We start from the raw sequence: 21,143 nt of genomic DNA on the forward strand, positions 1-21,143 counted from the left end.
GATGCTTTCTAAGTTCTCTCATAAAAAGATCCAGGAAAGATTGCGCAAAGTGTTTGCTTAAATGAAAGAATGTACTGATTTGAAGGAAAGTCAAATGTATGTCATTTAGGAAATTTGGTTTAAACTACAAAATGATTCTGGTAATTCCTTATAAAATATGAAAATGAGCTTTTTTATGTTTTTAGCCCCAACAACTACAACAACGGCTGCTCCAACAACTACCACAACGGCTGCTCCAACAACAACTACCACAACTGCACCTCCAACAACAACTTCAACAACAGCTGCTCCAACAACAAGTACCACAACGGCTGCCCTCTAACAACAACTACTACAACAGCTGCTCCAACAACAACTACCACAACTGCGGCTCCAACAACAACTACCACAACGGCTGCTCCAACAACAACTACTACAACTGCTGCTCCTACAACTACTACAACAACAGCAGCTCCAACAACTACCACAACTGCACCTCCAACAACAACTACCACCATGGCTGCTCCAACAACAACAACCACAACGGCAGCTCCTACAACAACTACCACAACGGCTGCTCCAACAACAACTACCACAACTGCAGCTCCAACAACAACTACCACAACTGCAGCTCCAACAACAACTACCACAACGGCTGCTCCAACAACAACTACCACAACGGCTGCTCCAACAACAACTACCACAACTGCAGCTCCAACAACTACCACAACTGCACCTCCAACAACAACTACCACAACGGCTGCTCCAACAACTACCACAACGGCTGCTCCAACAACAACAACTACAACAACTGCAGCTCCTACAACAACTACCACAACGGCTGCTCCAACAACAACTTCCACAACGGCTGCTCCAACAACAACTACCACAACGGCTGCTCAACACAACTACCACGACGGCTGCTCCTACAACAACTACCACAACGGCTGCTCCAACAACAACTACCACAACGGCTGCTCCAACAACAACTAACCACAACTGCAGCTCCAACAACTACCACAACGGCAGCTCCAACAACAACTACCACAACGGCTGCTCCAACAACTACCACAACGGCTGCTCCAACAACAACTACCACAACGGCTGCTCCAACAACAACTACCACAACGGCTGCTCCAACAAACAACTACCACAACTGCAGCTCCAAACAACTGCCACAACTGCAGCTCCAACAACAACAACCACAACAGCTGCTCCAACAACAACTTCCACAACTGCAGCTCCCAATAACTACCACAACTGCAGCTCCAACAACAACAACCACAACAGCTGCTCCAACAACAACTTCCGTAACTGCAGCTCCAACAACTACCACAACGGCAGCTCCAACAACTACCACAACGGCTGCTCCAACAACAACTACCACAACTGCAGCTCCAACAACTACCACTACGGCTGTTCCGACAACTACCACAACTGCAAAGCTCCAACAACAACTACCACAACGGCTGCTTCCAACAACAACTACCACAACGGCAGCTCAACAACTACCACAACTGCACTCCAACAACAACTACCACAACGGCTGCTCCAACAACTACTACCACAACGGCTGCCCCAACAACTACTACCACAACGGCTGCTCCAACAACAACTACCACAACGGCTGCTCCAACAACAACTTCCACAACTGCAGCTCCAACAACTACCACAACTGCAGCTCCAACAACAACTACCACAACGGCTGCTCCAACAACAACTACCACAACTGCAGCTCCAACAACTACCACAACTGCAGCTCCAACAACAACAACCACAACAGCTGCTCCAACAACAACTTCTACAACTGAAGCTCCAACAACTACCACAACTGCAGCTCCAGCAACAACAGCCACAACAGCAGCTCCAACAACAACTACCACGACGGCTGCTCCAACAACAACTACCACTACGGCTGCTCCAACAACTACCACAACGGCTGCTCCAACAACTTCCACAACGGCAGCTCCAAACAACTACTACCACAACAGCTGCTCCAACAACAACTACCACAACGGCTGCTCCAACAACTACCACAACGGCTGCTTTAACAACAACTACCACTACGGCTGCTCCAACAACTACCACAACGGCAGCTCCAACAACTACCACAACTGCTGCTCCAACAACAACTACCACAACTGCTGCTCCAACAACTCTACCACCACGGCTGCTCCAACAACAACTACCACAACGGCTGCTCCAACAACTACCACAACGGCTGCTCCGACAACAACTTCCACAACAGCAGCTCCAATAACAACTACCACAACGGAAGCTCAAACAGCAACCACAACTGCAGCTCCAACAACAACTACCACAACTGCACCTCCAACAACAACTACCACAACGGCTGCTCCAACAACTACTACCACAACGGCTGCTCCAACAACAACTACCACGACGGCTGCTCCAACAACTACCACAACGGCAGCTCCAACAACTACCACAACGGCTGCCCCAACAACTACTACCCACAACGGCTGCTCCAACAACAACTACCACAACGGCTGCTCCAACAACAACTACCACGACGGCTGCTCCAACAACTACCACAACGGCTGCTCCAACAACAACAACCACAACAGCTGCTCCAACAACAACTACCACGACGGCTGCTCCAACAACAACTACCACATCGGCTGCTCCAACAACTACTACCACAACGGCTGCTCCAACAACAACTACCCACAACGGCTGCTCCAACAACAACAACAACCACAACGGCAGCTCCAACAACAACTACCACGACGGCTGCTCCAACAACTACCACTACGGCTGCTCCAACAACTACCACAACGGCAGCTCCAACAACTACCACAACGGCTGCTCCAACAACAGCTACCACAACGGCTGCTCCAACAACAACTACCACAACGGCTGCTCCAACAACAACAACAACCACAACAGCAGCTCCAACAACAACCACCACAACGGCTGCTCCAACAACTACTACCACAACGGCTGCTCCAACAACAACTACCACGACGGCTGCTCCAACAACTACCACAACGGCAGCTCCAACAACTACCACAAACGGCTGCCCCAACAACTACTACCACAACGGCTGCTCCAACAACAACTACCCACAACGGCTGCTCCAACAACAACTACCACGACGGCTGCTCCAACAACAACTACCACGACGGCTGCTCCAACAACTACCACAACGGCTGCTCCAACAACAACTACCACAACAGCTGCTCCAACAACAACTACCACGACGGCTGCTCCAACAACAACTACCACATCGGCTGCTCCAACAACTACTACCACAACGGCTGCTCCAACAACAACTACCACAACGGCTGCTCCAACAACAACAACAACCACAACGGCAGCTCCAACAACAACTACCACGACGGCTGCTCCAACAACTACCACTACGGCTGCTCCAACAACTACCACAACGGCAGCTCCAACAACTACCACAACGGCTGCTCCAACAACAACTACCACAACGGCTGCTCCAACAACAACTACCACAACGGCTGCTCCAACAACAACAACCACAACAGCAGCTCCAACAACAACTACCACAACGGCTGCTCCAACAACTACTACAACTGTAGCTCCAACAACAACAACTACAACGGCTGCTCCAACAACAACAACCACAACAGCAGCTCCAACAACAACTACCACAACGGCAGCTCCAACAACAACTACCACTACGGCTGCTCCAACAACAACTACCACAACAACAGCTGCTCCAACAACAACTACCACAGCTGCTCCAACAACTACCACCACGGCAGCTCCAACAACAACTACTTCAGGTAAATATTATTTCTGAAATTAAATGTTATTTTTTAATTTATTTTAGCCTGTGCTGGATCCAAAAATAGAAATTGTTATCTGTGAAAAACGTATCATACACGTGATAGAAAAGTTAACTTACTTATAAGTATCCAAAAGCTTTAAAGCAAATTTGCGTAGAGGTTGATGATATTTCTGGTAGGGTTTTAATACAAGTCCATCTAAATTGACAACTAATGTAAGATTATTTTGATCAGCTGAAAAGAATGTCGGATACGGCAAATTATTTTATGCTTTTGAGTGGAATACTGATTTACCCATTAAAAAGTTATATGTGATAATTTCACAAATAACATTTCACATTTAACAATGCAGAAGTTAGTTTAAAAAAACCGCCATGTGGTACCATACATTTATGTTTGCTTACAAATATTCTATAAATTTAGACAACCTTAGACTGAAAATGATTACTAACTATAATAACAATCCGTTAATCCCCGTTTCACGGATACAGATTAATTGCTTAACGTCATGGTGTTATTTTTACATTTTATAGAATTGTTTAATGAATAATCATCCGAAATGTTTGTTTAGAGTAAATAATAATATAATTTTAATGAAAAACGTCATAATTCATTCTTATGAAAACAGTTTTTAAGCTCACTCGATGATTTAAAGGTACATCTTACAACCCCATCCCCTCCCAAATATCCCTATTTAAGTTTGAATCGCCGGTTTTAAAATGATTTAAATCACTGACTATAAATTATAATTATAAATATTATAAATTATACATGTATATTGTGAAATAAGTTCAGATAAAATTACATTGAAAAAGCGATGTCATTGGATAAAATTCACAATAATTTTATTATGTTACTATAAAATCATTCTTATAGACGCTTGCGGTGGATGTCCGACTCAAGCTACATGTGAAGCTCCGAATAGTGCGAAAAACCCGTCCTCTGTGTCAAAGTGCATATGTGGCCAAGGTTATGTAATGAATACGGGTGACACCAAGTGTTTGGGTAAGTGTTTTTTTTATTTTTTTTTTTATTTTCCCCGCATATTCATTGAGAACTGATTATTGGGTACTAAAATGTACATGTATATGTTTCTCGCATCGGACTTTGCTTTTTATGGAACAATTGTTTAATAACCTTTACTCATTTCTCGCGTAAGAATTGTTTTTTTATGAAACAAATGTTTATTATGTGTTTCTCGCATAGGCATAGCTATTTATACAAAAGTTGAATGTTTCACGTTCCGGTACGAGTAGCAAATTTTGAATTTTCAAATTAAAAGTATTTGTTGATAAGTGTTGTTTTCTTTAGTTATTTATATTTGTTTTCGGTTGCTTTTTTGCATAAAACGTATTCTTGAAAAAGTAGTTTGAACGGGTTAACGATGTTTCATTTGCCATAAAATCTTATAAAAGTAATAATTTAACCATGGTGTTTCCTACATTGAAATATCTTGAAATGTTTATGTAACATAGTATGAAATATGTCATTGTTGACATTTGACACGTTTTCCAGAAAACAGAATATCACCGTTTTCCAGCGACAATAAAGCGCCGTCTAACGACGCCTACAGTGCTTATTACGTATTTCCGGTCTCCCTTCGTATTGGACAACTGTACGCCAGTTCTGTCTACGTAAGTGTGTGCTCATGTTTTGTTAAATTGATGAATAGTCAAACAAAAAACTATTTCAGTCGAACATCTACAGTTACAAAGGTTTTGCACTGACGATAGAACTTCAGAGTAAATAATTTGAAATTAATAAATCATAAAAGGAAAACGTTACTCAAGATGTTGTTGTAATGATGTTGTTGATGCTGCTGAAGATGATGATGATGATGATGATGATGATGATTATTATTATTATTATTATTATTATTATTATTATTATCATTATTATTATTATTATAATTATTATTATTTTTATGAATTAGAAACATATTTTGATTAAACACACCGGCGAAGCTTTTCTGATAATTGAAGCATACAGAATGAATTTATAAATAAAAATATCCCACATTTTTATATATATATTTAGGCGACAATGTCGGGTACTATAGTTTTGTCTCCAGTACGGAACACAAATAGTGGACATCCGAAGGCCTTCTCTAACCCACCACTTCCGAGTAACAACTACATAATGAATAGTAACCAGGAAATATGTATTATTGCGCCCTATCACGCCAATTTACAGCAGTCAAGTCAAACTGTGAGTATTTTATATTTAAAGAAGTTTCTTAATACGCTGAATTTCTTAAATGGACTTTTCAAGCTTCTATTTTAGGAATTGTGAATTATTAATTTTTGGGGAAAGTCAAATTGAAAAACTTAATTGGTTGGATAACAGTATAGGCATGATCAGACTGTAAGGATGTGCGAGCTGACTAAACGCAAGGCTTATCACTTCTTGCAACAGGAAGTGTTAATAACTTAATTACAACATTGCCATATAAATAAAAGTCTTTAAAAGTAGTAACAGAAGCATTAGGTTATAGAATTGATTGATTTTATACAGCATCTAAAGCATTCTTATCAAAATAGAATTGTATGATGTCCTAACATCCACCATTTTGTATGAGTGACGTCATGATTTGTCAAAGTACGTACATGTATCTTTTGTATGACAGGATTCGGGCCTCTACACACAATTACACACGGACAGCTCCTCAGTTCAGACGGTAAAAGATAAGATTCAGGGGTATCTCCCTTCAGGTTTTAATCCCACAGTTGCATTTGTTGCGACTTGGAATCGCATGAAGAAAACCAACACAAGCGACCAATTGGTACGTGTTCTTCTTTTCATATTGTACATAACGCGCAATCTGATTGGCTAATGTATAAATGTTTCCAGCTGTACAATTGATGGAATTATATGTTTTATATTCATGATTTGCGATGAAATTTAACTATATACATGTATATACAGTATTTTAAGCTAATGGAAGGATTATTCTAACATGTATAATGATATAGGAAATATATACATATTTTCATGTTAAAAGAAAAAGTTACTTTTGGAGTTTGGAGTATTCATTTGTATAATAATTATGGAACAAGAGTAGTTTTGTCAGTGTTACATATACACAGAGTTGGTTTAATCAAGAAGTTTACTTATTATTCTAATTGCAGACGATAACTTTCCAAGCGTTTTTATTGTCGGATTCCAAGATTACATATACAGCGTTTATCTACCAAGATGGGGAAATGAAGTTCAGTATACCTCTAAGTCAGCCGGCTTTAGTCAACTACCCGGTCAAGGTCGGACTTCAAATTTTGACCAGCACATCTAACACGGAAATTTACAAGTTTGATTACTCTCAGCTGCCTATTGCAAACGTGGCATCGAAACCATTTATAGAAAATATTGACCAAGTCAGTCAATTATACGACGGTTTTTCAAACAATGCAGCAAGTCTGATAAGTAAAAGACAAGCAAATGGAATTGTAACTTATTCAAATGGCCAAAGCGTGCCTTCATATGGAAAAAGAGGTGTATTTGTGTTTGTTATAAGCGCAGAAACAGAACATCCGGTTGCCACTTGTCAAACTTGGCTTGATGCTAAGTCTGCGCTCACTACAACTTCGTATACTAAATGTCCGGGAACTTTCGCCCAAATGCCGCAAAGTTTACTAGCAAACCCAAGGACAATCAAAACTACCGAAAATAACATTGACTACTATTTCATTCCTGAGAAAGATTCGCAAACTATGGGGAAAGTTTGCGGTTACATGTCAGATGATACGTTTTTGGACCCCACAAACCATGTTGCCTATAACGGAAAAACTTTGTACAGGTAAAAGCAGCACTCAAAATCTTAATTCCATATATTTCCCTTATACTTGTAAAATGATGAAGTTCATAAACTATCAGTTTCAATAAAGCAATTTAAATAAAATTATCACAAATATTAAGTCAGTAAAAGCACTTGAAATCGATACTTTCAGCATTTTATCAACATCATAATCATGTAGGGGTGTAATCGACCTACCATTGAAACACTATTTAAAAACCAGAAAAAAAACTCTTGTGCTCGTCGAATAAACTAATTAAAATGCGTCGGGTCGTTCCCGACGTTACATAATAATTATCATTCGCACAAAAATACGACATAATGTTTGAGTGAAATGACAATGGTGAAATGACAGAGTGAATATTTCAAAGACCCTGGTTTGAGCTGCAATTTTGCCCATGTTGTCGCAGTGACCATTTTTATTGAAGACCGCTTTGTCCAAGTATGGATTAAGGTATTGTGAAACTATTAATTACACATGTATATATCAATCTTAATTTATGTTATCACGGTCCTGTTTCAGATTGAACACAAACGACGCCAATGAGCAGACGTCATACGAAGCTTGCTGTATTCAGGGTCCGACCCTTTCCTCAGCTAATCTCTGCAATCAGTATCTTGCCACACGGCCTGCTTGTACGAGTGAGAACTTCCAGGCAGGAGCGTCGGGTACAAACCTTTTAGTTTTATCTTAGTTTTATTTCTATCTTTTGAATGTTATTAGATTGTATATTGATATTCAATATAATTATATGTGTGTGGTTGTACGTTTTGATTCATGTTGACTTATTAATATAATGATAAAGATATTTTACACACTTATCTATAGCTTGTTTTCTTGATGATATCAAATAAATTGCTAGTGACTTCGACAGACGTATAGTCCTGTAAATGCGACTGACGTATCTGAAGAAAATGAGCCAATACAATAACTAAATAAAAATAATAAAGCCATTCTTTCAACAGTATGTATGCTTTGTGCCCTGTCAGTTTTTTTTTCAAATTGATTTAAAACAGCAGTTAGGTCCTTTACATTTGAAATAATTATCCGAATGAAATACTGGCGCTTTGGCTATTAAAGGAAATATATTTTGTTTTAACAGGTGGTGGCCAAGGGGATCCGCATATTCAGACGCTAGATGGACACAGCTATACATTCAATGGTCGCGGAGAATACTATCTTGTGACCGGAAACGACTTCATACTGGAAGCTCGTTTTACTAGTTTAGAGGTTGATGGGTCGCCTAGTGACGCAACAGTCGTATCGTCTGTTGTCGCAAAGCAGACGGCACCAGAATCAGACGTCGTGGAGCTGAGACTTAACACTGCTGGAGATGATGTCGGTTAGCAAAAACTTATTTGTTTGTTATAACAAAATCTTTTGGGTAAAAAACTTTTATTTCAGAAATTAATTGGAATCTAGTAAAGTCGTCCTGAAAATGTCTAAATAGAATAACTGACTGTATAAACTATGTTTCGGAGGCCGCATTCCCTCTTGCTTGTCAAATTAATTTGGTCTATACATGTAGTCATTTTTTCTAATAGCAGTATGTAATCATACTACGATTACCTGTAGTGTTTAGAATTTAACCCTTTACCCCATATATACGCGAAACAACGCACTTTCGACCCCCCCCCCTTTTTAGGTCTCAAAGAGTGAAAAAATGTCCTATTTGGGCCCCAAAACACATGATTTCGTTTGAGAAATGTTGCTAAAAAAATTGAGCACTTTTTCGGCGCCGCCCCCCATCTAAAAGATACATCAGGGGGTTGCCAGAAGGGGGATGTGCCCCCTTCTGTTAGGGGGGTTTGAAGGGGGGCGGAGTCCCCCTCATCGCCAAGAAAATTTTGGACTTGTGATAGGCTAAAAATGACCCCAGGTCGATCATAATGTAACGTGTAACCAACGCTGAAAAGCCTTTGACTCTATCTCAATCCCTTGAGAAGTTGCAGCACTTTGAAATAAATTTTGATGGAAGAAATCGAGGCAAAATAGTGTTTTTTGGCAATTTTGAGATGTCCCCTCGTTGCCATGGTAACAGGAAATTTAAGACTGAGCATGTCGTTACAAAGGCAATGGTCCAGTCAACATTTGTGCCAAGTTTAATTAGTATTGAAGCATTTTTCATAGTTTCACAGCAGTTTGAAATTGTAACAGGAGGCTTTTCAGTGAAAACGGCCATTTTTCACAATATGCTCATGGGGGAAAGGGTTAAAACGTTACATGTTTCCTCCGTGTGTATTCAAAAGATGTTTATTTTACATTTCAAAAAAGAGGCCATAGTAACGAACAAATTTTAGCATATTGGGATATATTTAATCACTATTACGGCGTAAATGACAAATAAACTATTTTTATCGCTAGTGTAAGAAGTGGTTATTTTTTTTTTCTTTTTTTTTCTAAATTTTTTGGTTATCTCGGTTTATACAAATCACTAAATTGACAGGTTAGTTAAAATATAATTTGGTGCTCACTTAAACCCGTATACATGTATACATTTTCTGTAAGGAAGCAATACATCCAAGATTTGTTCATAGATTTCTTAAGCTACTATTATATTTGTATATTTTTAAGTACAGTCAAACCTCGGCATAGCAACACCCTATTTCAGACAAATATTTATGTTTTTTCTGAGAGGTATTGCTTTACAGAGGTGAAATGAATTGTGAATGTTTTCTTTGGGAGAGACAAATTACTGTTACTACAAAGAGGTAATTGTTCTAAAGAGGGTCGCTCAGCAGGGGTTATACTGTACTTGACTTGTAACTGTTCTGTTTATTCCAGAGCCATACGTTAACGGAGTCCTTGTGACAACGTTAACCACGTCAACACCGACAACAACAAACCATTTCGTGCTACAGAAAACAGCTGAAGGTGTTTATAGAATGGTCTTTTTCAGCGGCATTCTAGTAAACGTTAAACCAGCAAACAATCTTCTCGGTGTTACGCTTGGGCTAGGAGCCGAGGGGTGGACGGGGCAAATTAAAGGTACCGTACGCATTAAAGAGATAAAACATTCTTTATTTTAAAATGTTTTACTCCGATTAATTACAGAAAATAAAATTATATTTTTTATGTTTTACGCCGATTAAATACATAATGTATTCTTACATGATTGTAAAATTTAGAGATATGTGAAAATAAAGTATAAATGATTATATATACAATATGAAAATGATCATATATAAGTTCACAGTTAAACAATTATTTCTGACGTCCGTGAACAAATTACACCTGAAATGAGTACATCACAGGCAGTTGCAAATTCATTTAGCAAAGTAAAAATGAGACAAAAGATGGAAAGAAAATTAGTAACAGAAAAGTATTGATTTTTTTTAAAGAAAACAATGCATGTAATAGGAAAACGTGATAATTTGCAAACATTTTCAGGTTTGATGGGAAATTACAATGGCGACATAACAGATGATTTTGTTCTTCCGGATGGTTCCAGTGCCGGGAACCCAACAACCCTGACAGAGCAGCAAGTCTACACACAGTTCGGGAACCAGTGTAAGTAGACTATGAAATGTCGTGTTAAATTTTCACTTTAAGAAAAAAGTTGGTAAGGCCAATGAAGAGTGCGGATGGATAGTGCATAGAAAACAGTTAATAATATGTTATATTGTTATGTTACACCATTGTCATTTCAAACACGAAGAAATGGTCTCTCTCGATTGGTAAAATGTATCTTAAAAAGAATTTTGATTAGACTAGTAATAGTGGAAAGAAAAGAAAGGGTCGAATTTTGACCCCAAATCAACTCCTTAAATGCACTGAAATGTATCGTGTTATTTGAACGAACGGCGCTTAGTAAACTGAAAATTTGTGGCAATGATGTAGTAAAAATAATCTCATCAGATGTTTGAATATTATTACTATTTACCGATTCTAAGACTTGTTCCCGGTTCATCATTACTATAACGTTGGAAAACAAGCAATTCTACGACTTAAGCAAATTGTAGCAAATTTTGTCAGATATTTCATTCAGTATAATAATTATGTGAGGAGGGTAAAACATTTGTTCCTTTGTCACATTATCTATTATGATATGAACACAAACTATGAGCCAAAGCTTAATAAAGAATAGGAAACTAACGATTTTATAAACTTTACATTAGAATTGTCTTTGTATTGCTTTAAATTCTATGTCTTTATGATTCCAATCCCAGTGATGATTTATTTATATGTTACTTCCAGGGCGTGTGGACGTAGCCGATTCCTTGTTTACGTATAAAAGCGGAGAATCTTGGGCCTCGATAAACGACTTGACCTTTACCCCGATATTCTTTAACTCGGACCTAACCGTCATGTTTCCGGATGCAACAGAGCGTACTTCCGCCCAGAATTTATGCTATGAGGATGGTCAGACTGACCCGGACCCAGCGTTGAGGAGAGAGTGCTATTTCGATTTTGCAGTGACAAAAGATGCTACATTGGCATTGAGTACTTCAGAAAATTTGCAAGCCGTTGCCGAAGAGCAGGTAGCATTAGGTAAGCACCCCCTCGCGACCTACTTCCAAACAAATTAGTGTGTCAAAACAAACGTGAAAACTTAAACTGGAATGTGTGAAAAAGCCAGATGTGCTGATCAATATCAAAGATTTAGTAGGATGTTTCTATTTGGGATTTTAAAAGTACTTGAATTATTATTTTTACACAAGGCTGTCAAATTTTTAATCAGTGATATACAGAGCTCCAGATATTTTTTTTGGCCAAGGGGTTTTTACCCCTCAAAATTTAGAGTGAGGGGTTAAATGCAAATTCTGAAAAACTTAAGGGGTAAAATCTGTCAAAAAAGCATTTTGCATTTTTTATAAACAAATTAAACTTATTGTTTTGTTTGTTTATTTTCTTTTTTTTAGAAAAACCTTTACAAATTAAATACTGATTTAATGTGAAACAATACAAAACATGCCATGTAAAGTCAGACTCCCAGAGTATACTGGAACTCAAGTTTAGGATACACAGCAAAATTATCAGGGCTCCCATTTTCAAAATTTGGAAGTCCAAATCTCTGATACATTATATAGGTAAAGAAGGTTAAGTATTGATTTTCGGAAGTCACAGGCCGAAATGAAGGAGTAAATGACTCCCAAACTTCCACTAGTGGAAGCCCTGAAATTATTTTATTTTTTAGGAGTCAATATTTTTCTTTCTTTATTTCTGTTGGCATGTACCTTATCATGTACTCCAGTTTGAACAATTATAGTTAAAATTAGAATTAAAGAAACATAAACAAGATTTTTTTATCTTTCCTTAAAAAAATGTATTGGTCTGAGAGAAAATTGTCCGTAACTGTAGACTGGGTATGAAAATATTGAGTAAAAAACTGCAGGTGAAAAACATGTTATTTTGTTCCAACAACAAAAGTTAAAGAAATTATAATATATTTTTGTTTATATTGAGGCATAAGCATGTCAATAGATGCCTAAACAAACTTAATACTGTGTTAACTCCTACGATGATTATCTGGCACAAATTTCATCAATAATTTCACAGGTTGATCTACGGGAGTTACCTCCCTTCTGTATTTCCTGCTACTTTCGTTTTTAACATGCGTTGTTGACAACAGAATTTTTAGTTTTCAATGCAATAAAATAGAAATATATTGTATTTTTATGCTCAAAACATTTTCTTTCTACATATCAAATGTTTACACTTCTATTCTATCACGCATAAATTTTGACATACGAGCGTATTTTCATTTTGTTGTGCGTAACTGTGACGCACGAATTTTGAAAGTGATGCGTATTTTAGATTTTCTATGCGTATACTATCTGGACGCTATCTGGAGCTCTGGATATATGACAAGTTTGATTTGTTTATAGGCGGTGCTATTTACGCAAAATAGCATGTGTCCATTGTATTTTAGACAAGGTTAGCTTTTAAAAAAGCTAGTAGCGACTCGCTTCGTAAATTTTGTCCAGGGGTGCGTTTAAATGTAAAAATGACAGTTCTGTTAGCTGAAGAGACTTCAGCGAACATCAAAATAAAAGTGACATAAAGTTATGGAAGCCAGTTTCACTCAGTTTAACAAAGAGGAATATGAGTATATATGAAGATGCATGTAAACAGATAGAATGAAGTCCCTATGTCTATGCACAATTACTCTATGGCCTTTTGACCTTAACCAAATAAATGTTAGATAGGTAGAATTCAAGATGTCTCTTTATACGAAGTTAAGTTGTAATATGGTATTTAGTATTGGAATGAGTGACAGACACAAGTCCTAAAGTAAACACAAGTTGTCAATTAATTCAGCCAGAAAAGCCGGGATCCTATTAAAAATATAGGGATCCCGGGAATTAACCAGTCTTAGATGCTTTTCAGATAAGCCAGGATCCTATTAAAACATATAGGGATCCCGGGAATTGACCAGTTCAAGAATATACTTTTCAGAAAAGCCGGGATCGTATTAAAGTATAAAGAGATCCAAGGAATTGGCCAGTTCAAGAATATAGTTTTCAGAAAAGCTGGGATCGCATTAAAACATAAAGGGACCCCGGGATTTGACCAATTCAAGAATGTAGTCTTTGATTTTTCCAATTAATTAGGCATATAATTATAAGTATAAGTATTGTGATTTTTAAGTTTGTTGATAAATAGCTCTAAATATATTTATATCCAAAGTTTAATTAATTTAACGTTCATTACACACAATAAAAAAAACTTAACGTTTAATGGCCTTTCATTACGACAATAATCAACACAAATATAGTTTATAAGTTTTTCCTCTATATCTTATACGATCCCGGATCCCGGCCAGTCCGGGCGTCCCGGATCCCGGCAAGTAAATATATATACTAAATACCGGAAAGGATAAAATGACCGGAAAAAAGGAAAAAGAAAAAATGCACAGAACCAGGTGTATACTTATGTTAATTAACCAAACGAAAACTTACTACAGAGGAACAGGTGAAATCGCTAAATCAAAAGTCAGTGTTAATATGATTTATTGTAAAGAATTCATGAAAACAAACATTTTTAATCATCATAATATCTTTGCGCTCAAAACAATACTTGCTGCTTTTTAAATATGGCGTGAAAATTGAAGGTTTTTTTGACGCTATGTAAGATTAAATTTGATTGGCTAAATAATTTTGGATCTAAGCCCTGATAGATAAATTTTTATAGAAAGCTGGAAGCCAAGCTTCGATTAAATTTGTGGATGTATTCGGAGTTTTAGGTTGTTTCTCAGTAAAATCCTAACGTAATACCGGCTCGCCGTGGCGAGCCGGCATAACTCGGTAACATCGGTGCGTTTTTGTTCCTTCTACGCACCCGGTGCTCTACGAATTTGCAAGAAAAGGGTACATAGAACAAGAACTAATTCGAATCCCAATAAGATTAAATCATGGACCTTATTGACATTAAGGTCATCGTTGACCTTTATTGACATTAAGGTCCGTGATAAAATACATACAAAATTGCGTTAAACTGTCTTCTTTGTTATTTTCGTGTATCAATGCGTCCATATTTTTTAACCAGACAAGCAATCAAAATTTCCTACAATATTCTGTATAGATTCTAATATATTTACAATTTAAAAATCGCCTTTTCCAGCTAACTTCCCTCCAGTTTTCAAAAATGGTGGAAATCCAGTTCAGCTTATTTCCGGTCAGTCGTACAGTTCCATTATAACCTTGACAGCAGACGACCAAAATGGCGACACCGTGACTTTTTCTGTTGTTTCCGGTTCTGCGTCAGGTGTCAGCGTTGTGTCGGGAAGCGGACTGGTTTCCTTTGCTAATGTTCCTGACACGACACCGTTTTCAATCAAAATAGCAGCTTCAGATGGAAAAGTGCAAACAATCTGGGAACCAAAGATTCAGTACTGCGCATGCCAGGTAATGAAATTTGTTAAATGCACAATGGAAGAAATAGCAACTAAAACTCATTTTGTATGTCAACTCTAAACGTTTGAATGTCTTAAAAACATTTAATAAAAATACTGAAGAAAGGCTTTATCCCCGCTTTGTTTCATAAATTAGTTACAATCCTTTTGCAAGAAGCTCTAGGATTTTATTCTTATATCATTGAATAATGTATCAGCACCTAACTAACCACATGCGAATGCTAGCTATTATCAGATTATTCGGGGTAATAATGGCGCAAGGGAAAAGGTATGCATAAACATGTACATATTACACTTATTAATTAAGCAAATTAACCTTAACAAAGTTTTAGTACAAATGAAATATTCTTTTGAAATTTGATTACCTTGTTTTTGTGTGTGTGTGTGTGTGTGTTTTTTTAATCCTTTAAGTCCACATGTATACCTCATATGGATTTGTTTTGTTTTCGTTCCATATTGCAATAATTTCAAGACAGGTTAGAATTTCGTCGCCTTATTACCAGAGGGACGTAACTCGATTTTTTGGCAAAATGTCATGTTTGGTATCGTTGGATTCGTAATTTCAAGCTATACAAGATGGGCCGACTTACACCCATGTAGAACTAATAATAAATACGCTATTTTCCGTTCCAAGAAGACGTAAGTCCGTTTAAACACATAATTTGATTTCCAAAAAGTCGTAACTCAACAACCAATGGGAATGGCCGATTTCACTCTAAACGGTGCTAGGGTACAATTTTCACTTGCAAAAGTATCCATTTTTGAAAACTGCATCGTAAAGTTAACATGATTTTGATCAAGTTATGGGAATTATTTTTAATAGAAAATGTAAGTATAAACTAAAAGTACTGTTTTATTTCAGAATTTCTTACAGCGGTGTTTTAAAATGTTCTGATTTACACCTGTTCCAATGGTTTAGTGAATAGACCTATTTCGGATGCACACTGTATTTGGACAAAGTTTGGATTGTGCAGAAAACATCCCCTTGAACCATTCAGTGTGTTATGTTTAACTTTTTTGTCACCATTTACATTATGTATGCACAGATAAATAGTATGTAACATACATTCCAAGTAAATGTGTATCCACCTATCTTATATTTTAACACGTTGTGTGCCCTTTCTGGGAAATCAGTCACCAGAACCAGTTAGATGTTTTAACAAGTCATTCTTGGTTGATGTTTAAATTTTATTTTTAAAGCTGCCATATGGTTTTGCTGATCACATTGTATATTAAACCCATTTGGACCTTGTTTGCGTGCCAGTATGGACTTGCGCAGTTCTTTCATAAGACTGTTCTAAAGTTCAAACATGATTATTTTTTATAACTTTTTTCTGTTGATCACTATGATTTCTGAATATTTCAAATACCATAAATTGATATTTTCAGGAGTGCAAGGATTCAAGATCTGCCTAGTGAAGTATTGGTGAAAATATTCCAGTTTTTACAACTTGAAGATCTATTAAGAACGGTCAATCGTGTCTGTGTTCTCTTTTACAATCTAATTGAAAATTCTGCTGTATTGTGGAAAGAAATTGACTTCTCACACCCACTGGAACTGACAGCAAACAATTTGTATCAGGTGCTTCGACATTCTAGGAAGACAGAAACATTGTTACTACCTTGTGCAACATACCATTGTGCTAATGCAAATTAGACAGAATATTTACGACATCAGACTTCACTTCGCTGGTTTGGATTGACATAACTGATGCGAAAGTATCAACTTTGTGTTTCCTGTATGGTGCACCAAATCTAGAAATAGTGAACGTTAGTGGATGTTCGAACCTTATAGATGATGATTTCTTGGTACTTAAAGACAGCACTAAACTAGAACAGATTTATGTGAGTTTCACAAGAATACTACCAGAAACATTGGAAGTAATTTGCAAAGATAAACCTCTCATCTGTGTAGATGCATGTGGAGTCAAACTGAACATTAAAACGTGCCAGAACATTTTGCAAAACACAACTGGAGAGCTTGTCTACTTCAATATATCACTGTGTTCTTCGTTTCCAAAGAAATCTTTAAAGCAGAAATTCTGGATTTATACCTGAACACATCTATTTCAATACACAACCATGAGTACTAGTAAATTCAATTTAAGTGAAGTTATGAACATGCTGGAAGATGATCAGTTACAGTATAGTGATGACTTGTTTGAGAGCAATGGTGAACAGTCTTATGATGTAAATGAAATATTTGACAATGTACCAAATGATTTATGCTACCAGCAGTTCAGTGAGCAAAATGAAACTAACCTTAACTCTTTTGACAATGTGGACGATTCTATATCTTTAGCACATAATGCGGAAGAAAATTTAAGTACTATTCCTGATACAGTAACGTTGAATTTTTATGACACTAGCAGATTACCAGAATCAGAAATATCAGAGGAGACATGTGATTCCCACTTTAAAGATTACCAGAAATCTAGTTCTGTGATCAATTTCAAAGGAGTTCCCTATACAAAGGTCAAAGTTTTGAGATATACTAAGAGCCAGCCATTGCTGGTTGAGTTTAAACTTGCTTTCAGTGAACAACAATACCAAAATTATATTCTTGTCAGACGTCAAACAAGAACAACTGAAGAAACACTGAGAGAACTGCCCAGTACACAGCAATTAAGAAAAGTACCCGTGATTCCACTAAATAAGAAAAAAGATTTGTCAAGTATGCTAAAGTACATGCCAGCGATGGATCAGGAGTTCTATAGGGGCTGCAAACTTGTGATTGAAAAGCAGTGACTGAAATCAAGCTTAGATGGGATCTGTGTTGGGGTTATGAGAACTGTGTTTGGGTTATGAGAAATTTGTTGGGGTTATGAGAAGTGTGTTAGGGTTATGAGAACTGTGTTGGGGTTATGAGAACTGTGTTAGGGTTATGAGAACTGTGTTGGGGTTATGAGAAATATCAGGTTATTGTTAGTCTGTATGTGCATCAGATAATATATTGAGATAGGGGTTTCTAAAGTATGATATCTGTATTACAGTATGATATGTTGTTTTAGTTTTCATAAAGTTTACTGTTGGTGTTCATAATGTTATCATTTGATCATAAATAGCAATGTTGCTATGCATAAGAAACCATTTAAATTCTTATTGTTATGGTTTTTGGTATTGAAAGTCAAGTGATGACTCAGTTTAAATTGTGAATTGAAAGGTGTTTGGTCAGTTGAGATGAATGTATGTTTAAGGTTCTTTTATAAGCAGTTAACTACATGTATTGTTGTTGTTTTCAGCTAAGACACAGGTGATTTTTTTATTCTCAATGTAAATAATGGTTGACATAACTGGGCTTTAATACTTTGCTAGTGGCAAGATTTATATCTAGCTGTCAGTCAGAGTCTTTTTAACCTGAGTGCAGTAATGCTTTAATAAATACACCATTCTCATTAAAAACGTCAATGAATGTGGACCTACAGTATAATATTATACCCTCATTGATTGAATATTGTAATAAGAAGTAATAAAAACTGTTTGCCTAGTACTATAATTAATTGGACATATTTCTTTCTTATCAAACTTCCAAATCATATGTAATAGTGATATATTTCTGTGCAAACTTAGCCATGCTGTATTTTTTGTGTTCCATTAACTGTTCAAATAAACTGTTCAAATCATTTTTACTTTTTTCTATGCTCCTGTTATGAAGATGGACGTTTGGACTTTGCAACACAACACATAGGATCTAGTAGGACACACGTAAATAGAGTTTAGAACGACTTTCCTATGGAGGTCACTCACAAATTGAGTTTAGGTCGATTTTTGAAAATTAGCATTAAATTCACACGAAACTCCATTAACGTTGTGTCCTCCACAGAAACTCTTCCTTAACTCCTAAAGTTTACAGCTTTTTTCAAAAGTATCTTCAGTCATCTTGGTTGGCTGTTTCTGTACAAATATTATTGTGCTTGTGCCAAATCTGTTTCTAAATCTGACTTGAAACAGAATGTGGCGTCTCCCGATTCAAACCTTTGTGGTAGAGACCATCAGATATAGTCTTACTGGGATGTGTGACAGCAAACCATTTTAAAAAAAATTAAACTAACAGTTTTCTATTTTGTGAGATTTTGGAGAAAATTCAAATGTATTATTCATTCCAGAAAGTCGTAACATATGATTTGAGACTTAAATTTATTTCCATATGGACGTAACTCGAAGTTGCGTTTTGGAACTAAAATTATAACACAAAAATTCATTTTCAGGGGAATTTCAAAAAAATGTTTTTAATAAATAAGGAAAAGTAATTATCTGATAAGCCTGAAAGTGGACATGCTTATGTAAAAGCATATGACAAATATCCTTTCAAAAATTCAGCTCGTTAGCCCTAGAGGTAAAGGCTGTACAGCATATCAAAACTTTAAATGCGTTTTTCGTGAAAGTAACTAAATGCAACTTACGTCCCTCTGGAAATAAGGCGACGATTTGTACATATGTAACAAGTAGTAGCATCGAAACGCGAGGCTATCTGATTTGTAAGGGGGCGAAGCTCCCGACTATAAATCAGACTCTTGCAAAAGGAGTAAAGCAAATCAAAGCAAAACTGATTTATACATGTATATTATAAATTATGCTTACAAAAAGATTTGCTTATTTCATATCTAGGTAACGGCGTTACATATTTACTCTTTTCGTGCAACTTATATTGTCACGTGGTTTAACACAGTTTTACGTATTTAGTCTCGATTCTTAGAATAAATGATTCTTATGTTTGTGTTACTTTTTACCAGAATTCAGGCGTGTGTGATTTTAGTCAGACCTCGGATAACATATTCTTCACTGTACCATGTCAATGCACGGCCGGTTGGGAAGGTGCATTTTGTGAAACCGATGTGGATGGATGCGCAGACAACCCTTGTTTTACTGGTACGTATAAAAAATTTTTCATTCGGCTCATTTGCTCTGAAATTTCGGTTAATCATATCTGCATCGAGATATGTTATTTGTTGGTGGGATGGTGGAGTATTTTTTTCTAAGCTACAACAGTATCCACCGTTCCAGAGCTTATTTTACATGTCCGTTGTAGAGCACCGACACATGGGAGACCGGTTTTTAAGATCTTATTCGTAGTACAAGTAAAATTAGTAAATGATTTAATTTCTCATTGATTTTGAAAGCAAATAGTAATGTGTGATACTTTGCCAAAAAGAATTATCATAAGCCTAAAAACTGTTTTAACATGTTATGAATTTGATTTTTTACCTATTCAGCTGTTAAAATCGTACATGTATGTAAGACCATATTTCGTCACTTGTTTTCAATGTCAACTTTTCAAATTGAAGGTGTGGCTTGTTCAGACGTACCAGCCAATCAGATTGCAAGTAAACCAGCAGGATTTGAGTGCGCCGCATGTCCGATTGGTTTAGCCGGGAATGGCGAGGAATGTCACGGTTGGTTTGTTCTCTGTGTTTGTGTTTAATCAATTCGTTTTGTTGTTGTTGACATTATCATAAGAAGTTTGTCGTAATGAAAGTGGGTAGGGGGTGGGCATATGTTGGTGAAATGCTCTGTAAAATATATATCAATATGTACAACTGTATAGCAACACCCTTTATTTGGAAGTCTCAATTAACGTTTTTTTTGTTTTTTTTTTTTTTGTTGTTGTTTTTTTTTGCTTGTTTGTTTGTTTTTTTTTTTTGTTTTTTTTTTTTTGGGGGGGGGGGAGGTGTTAGGAGTGGGGGCAGGGAATGATACTATAGTTATAAAAAGATGGTTGCTGTACAGATGTTGTGT

The 21,143-nt window shown here is 36.8% G+C and overlaps 1 protein-coding gene across 1 annotated transcript in view; it reads left to right on the forward strand.

Moving 5' to 3' along the window:
• Nucleotides 1–1,141: 1,141 nt before the first annotated feature.
• The window catches only part of LOC132736996 (mucin-like protein), a gene marked incomplete at its 5' end in the record, with an annotated part of 36,514 nt that continues 16,512 nt past the window's right edge, over nucleotides 1,142–21,143 (forward strand). Inside the window, 16 exons of the mRNA XM_060724226.1 lie at nucleotides 1,142–1,418; nucleotides 1,715–2,331; nucleotides 3,806–3,848; nucleotides 4,638–4,766; nucleotides 5,277–5,395; nucleotides 5,799–5,969; nucleotides 6,388–6,543; nucleotides 6,890–7,554; nucleotides 8,075–8,220; nucleotides 8,655–8,894; nucleotides 10,337–10,540; nucleotides 10,943–11,062; nucleotides 11,750–12,043; nucleotides 15,116–15,399; nucleotides 20,141–20,276; nucleotides 20,693–20,800. Coding sequence (XP_060580209.1) covers nucleotides 1,142–1,418; nucleotides 1,715–2,331; nucleotides 3,806–3,848; nucleotides 4,638–4,766; nucleotides 5,277–5,395; nucleotides 5,799–5,969; nucleotides 6,388–6,543; nucleotides 6,890–7,554; nucleotides 8,075–8,220; nucleotides 8,655–8,894; nucleotides 10,337–10,540; nucleotides 10,943–11,062; nucleotides 11,750–12,043; nucleotides 15,116–15,399; nucleotides 20,141–20,276; nucleotides 20,693–20,800 — 3,709 coding nt within the window. The remainder of the gene's footprint in view (nucleotides 1,419–1,714; nucleotides 2,332–3,805; nucleotides 3,849–4,637; nucleotides 4,767–5,276; nucleotides 5,396–5,798; nucleotides 5,970–6,387; nucleotides 6,544–6,889; nucleotides 7,555–8,074; nucleotides 8,221–8,654; nucleotides 8,895–10,336; nucleotides 10,541–10,942; nucleotides 11,063–11,749; nucleotides 12,044–15,115; nucleotides 15,400–20,140; nucleotides 20,277–20,692; nucleotides 20,801–21,143) is intronic.

The sequence above is a fragment of the Ruditapes philippinarum genome, unplaced genomic scaffold (genome assembly GCF_026571515.1).
Source record: "Ruditapes philippinarum isolate M1 unplaced genomic scaffold, ASM2657151v2 ctg3664_1_1_1_1, whole genome shotgun sequence".
Lineage (NCBI taxonomy): Eukaryota > Metazoa > Mollusca > Bivalvia > Venerida > Veneridae > Ruditapes > Ruditapes philippinarum.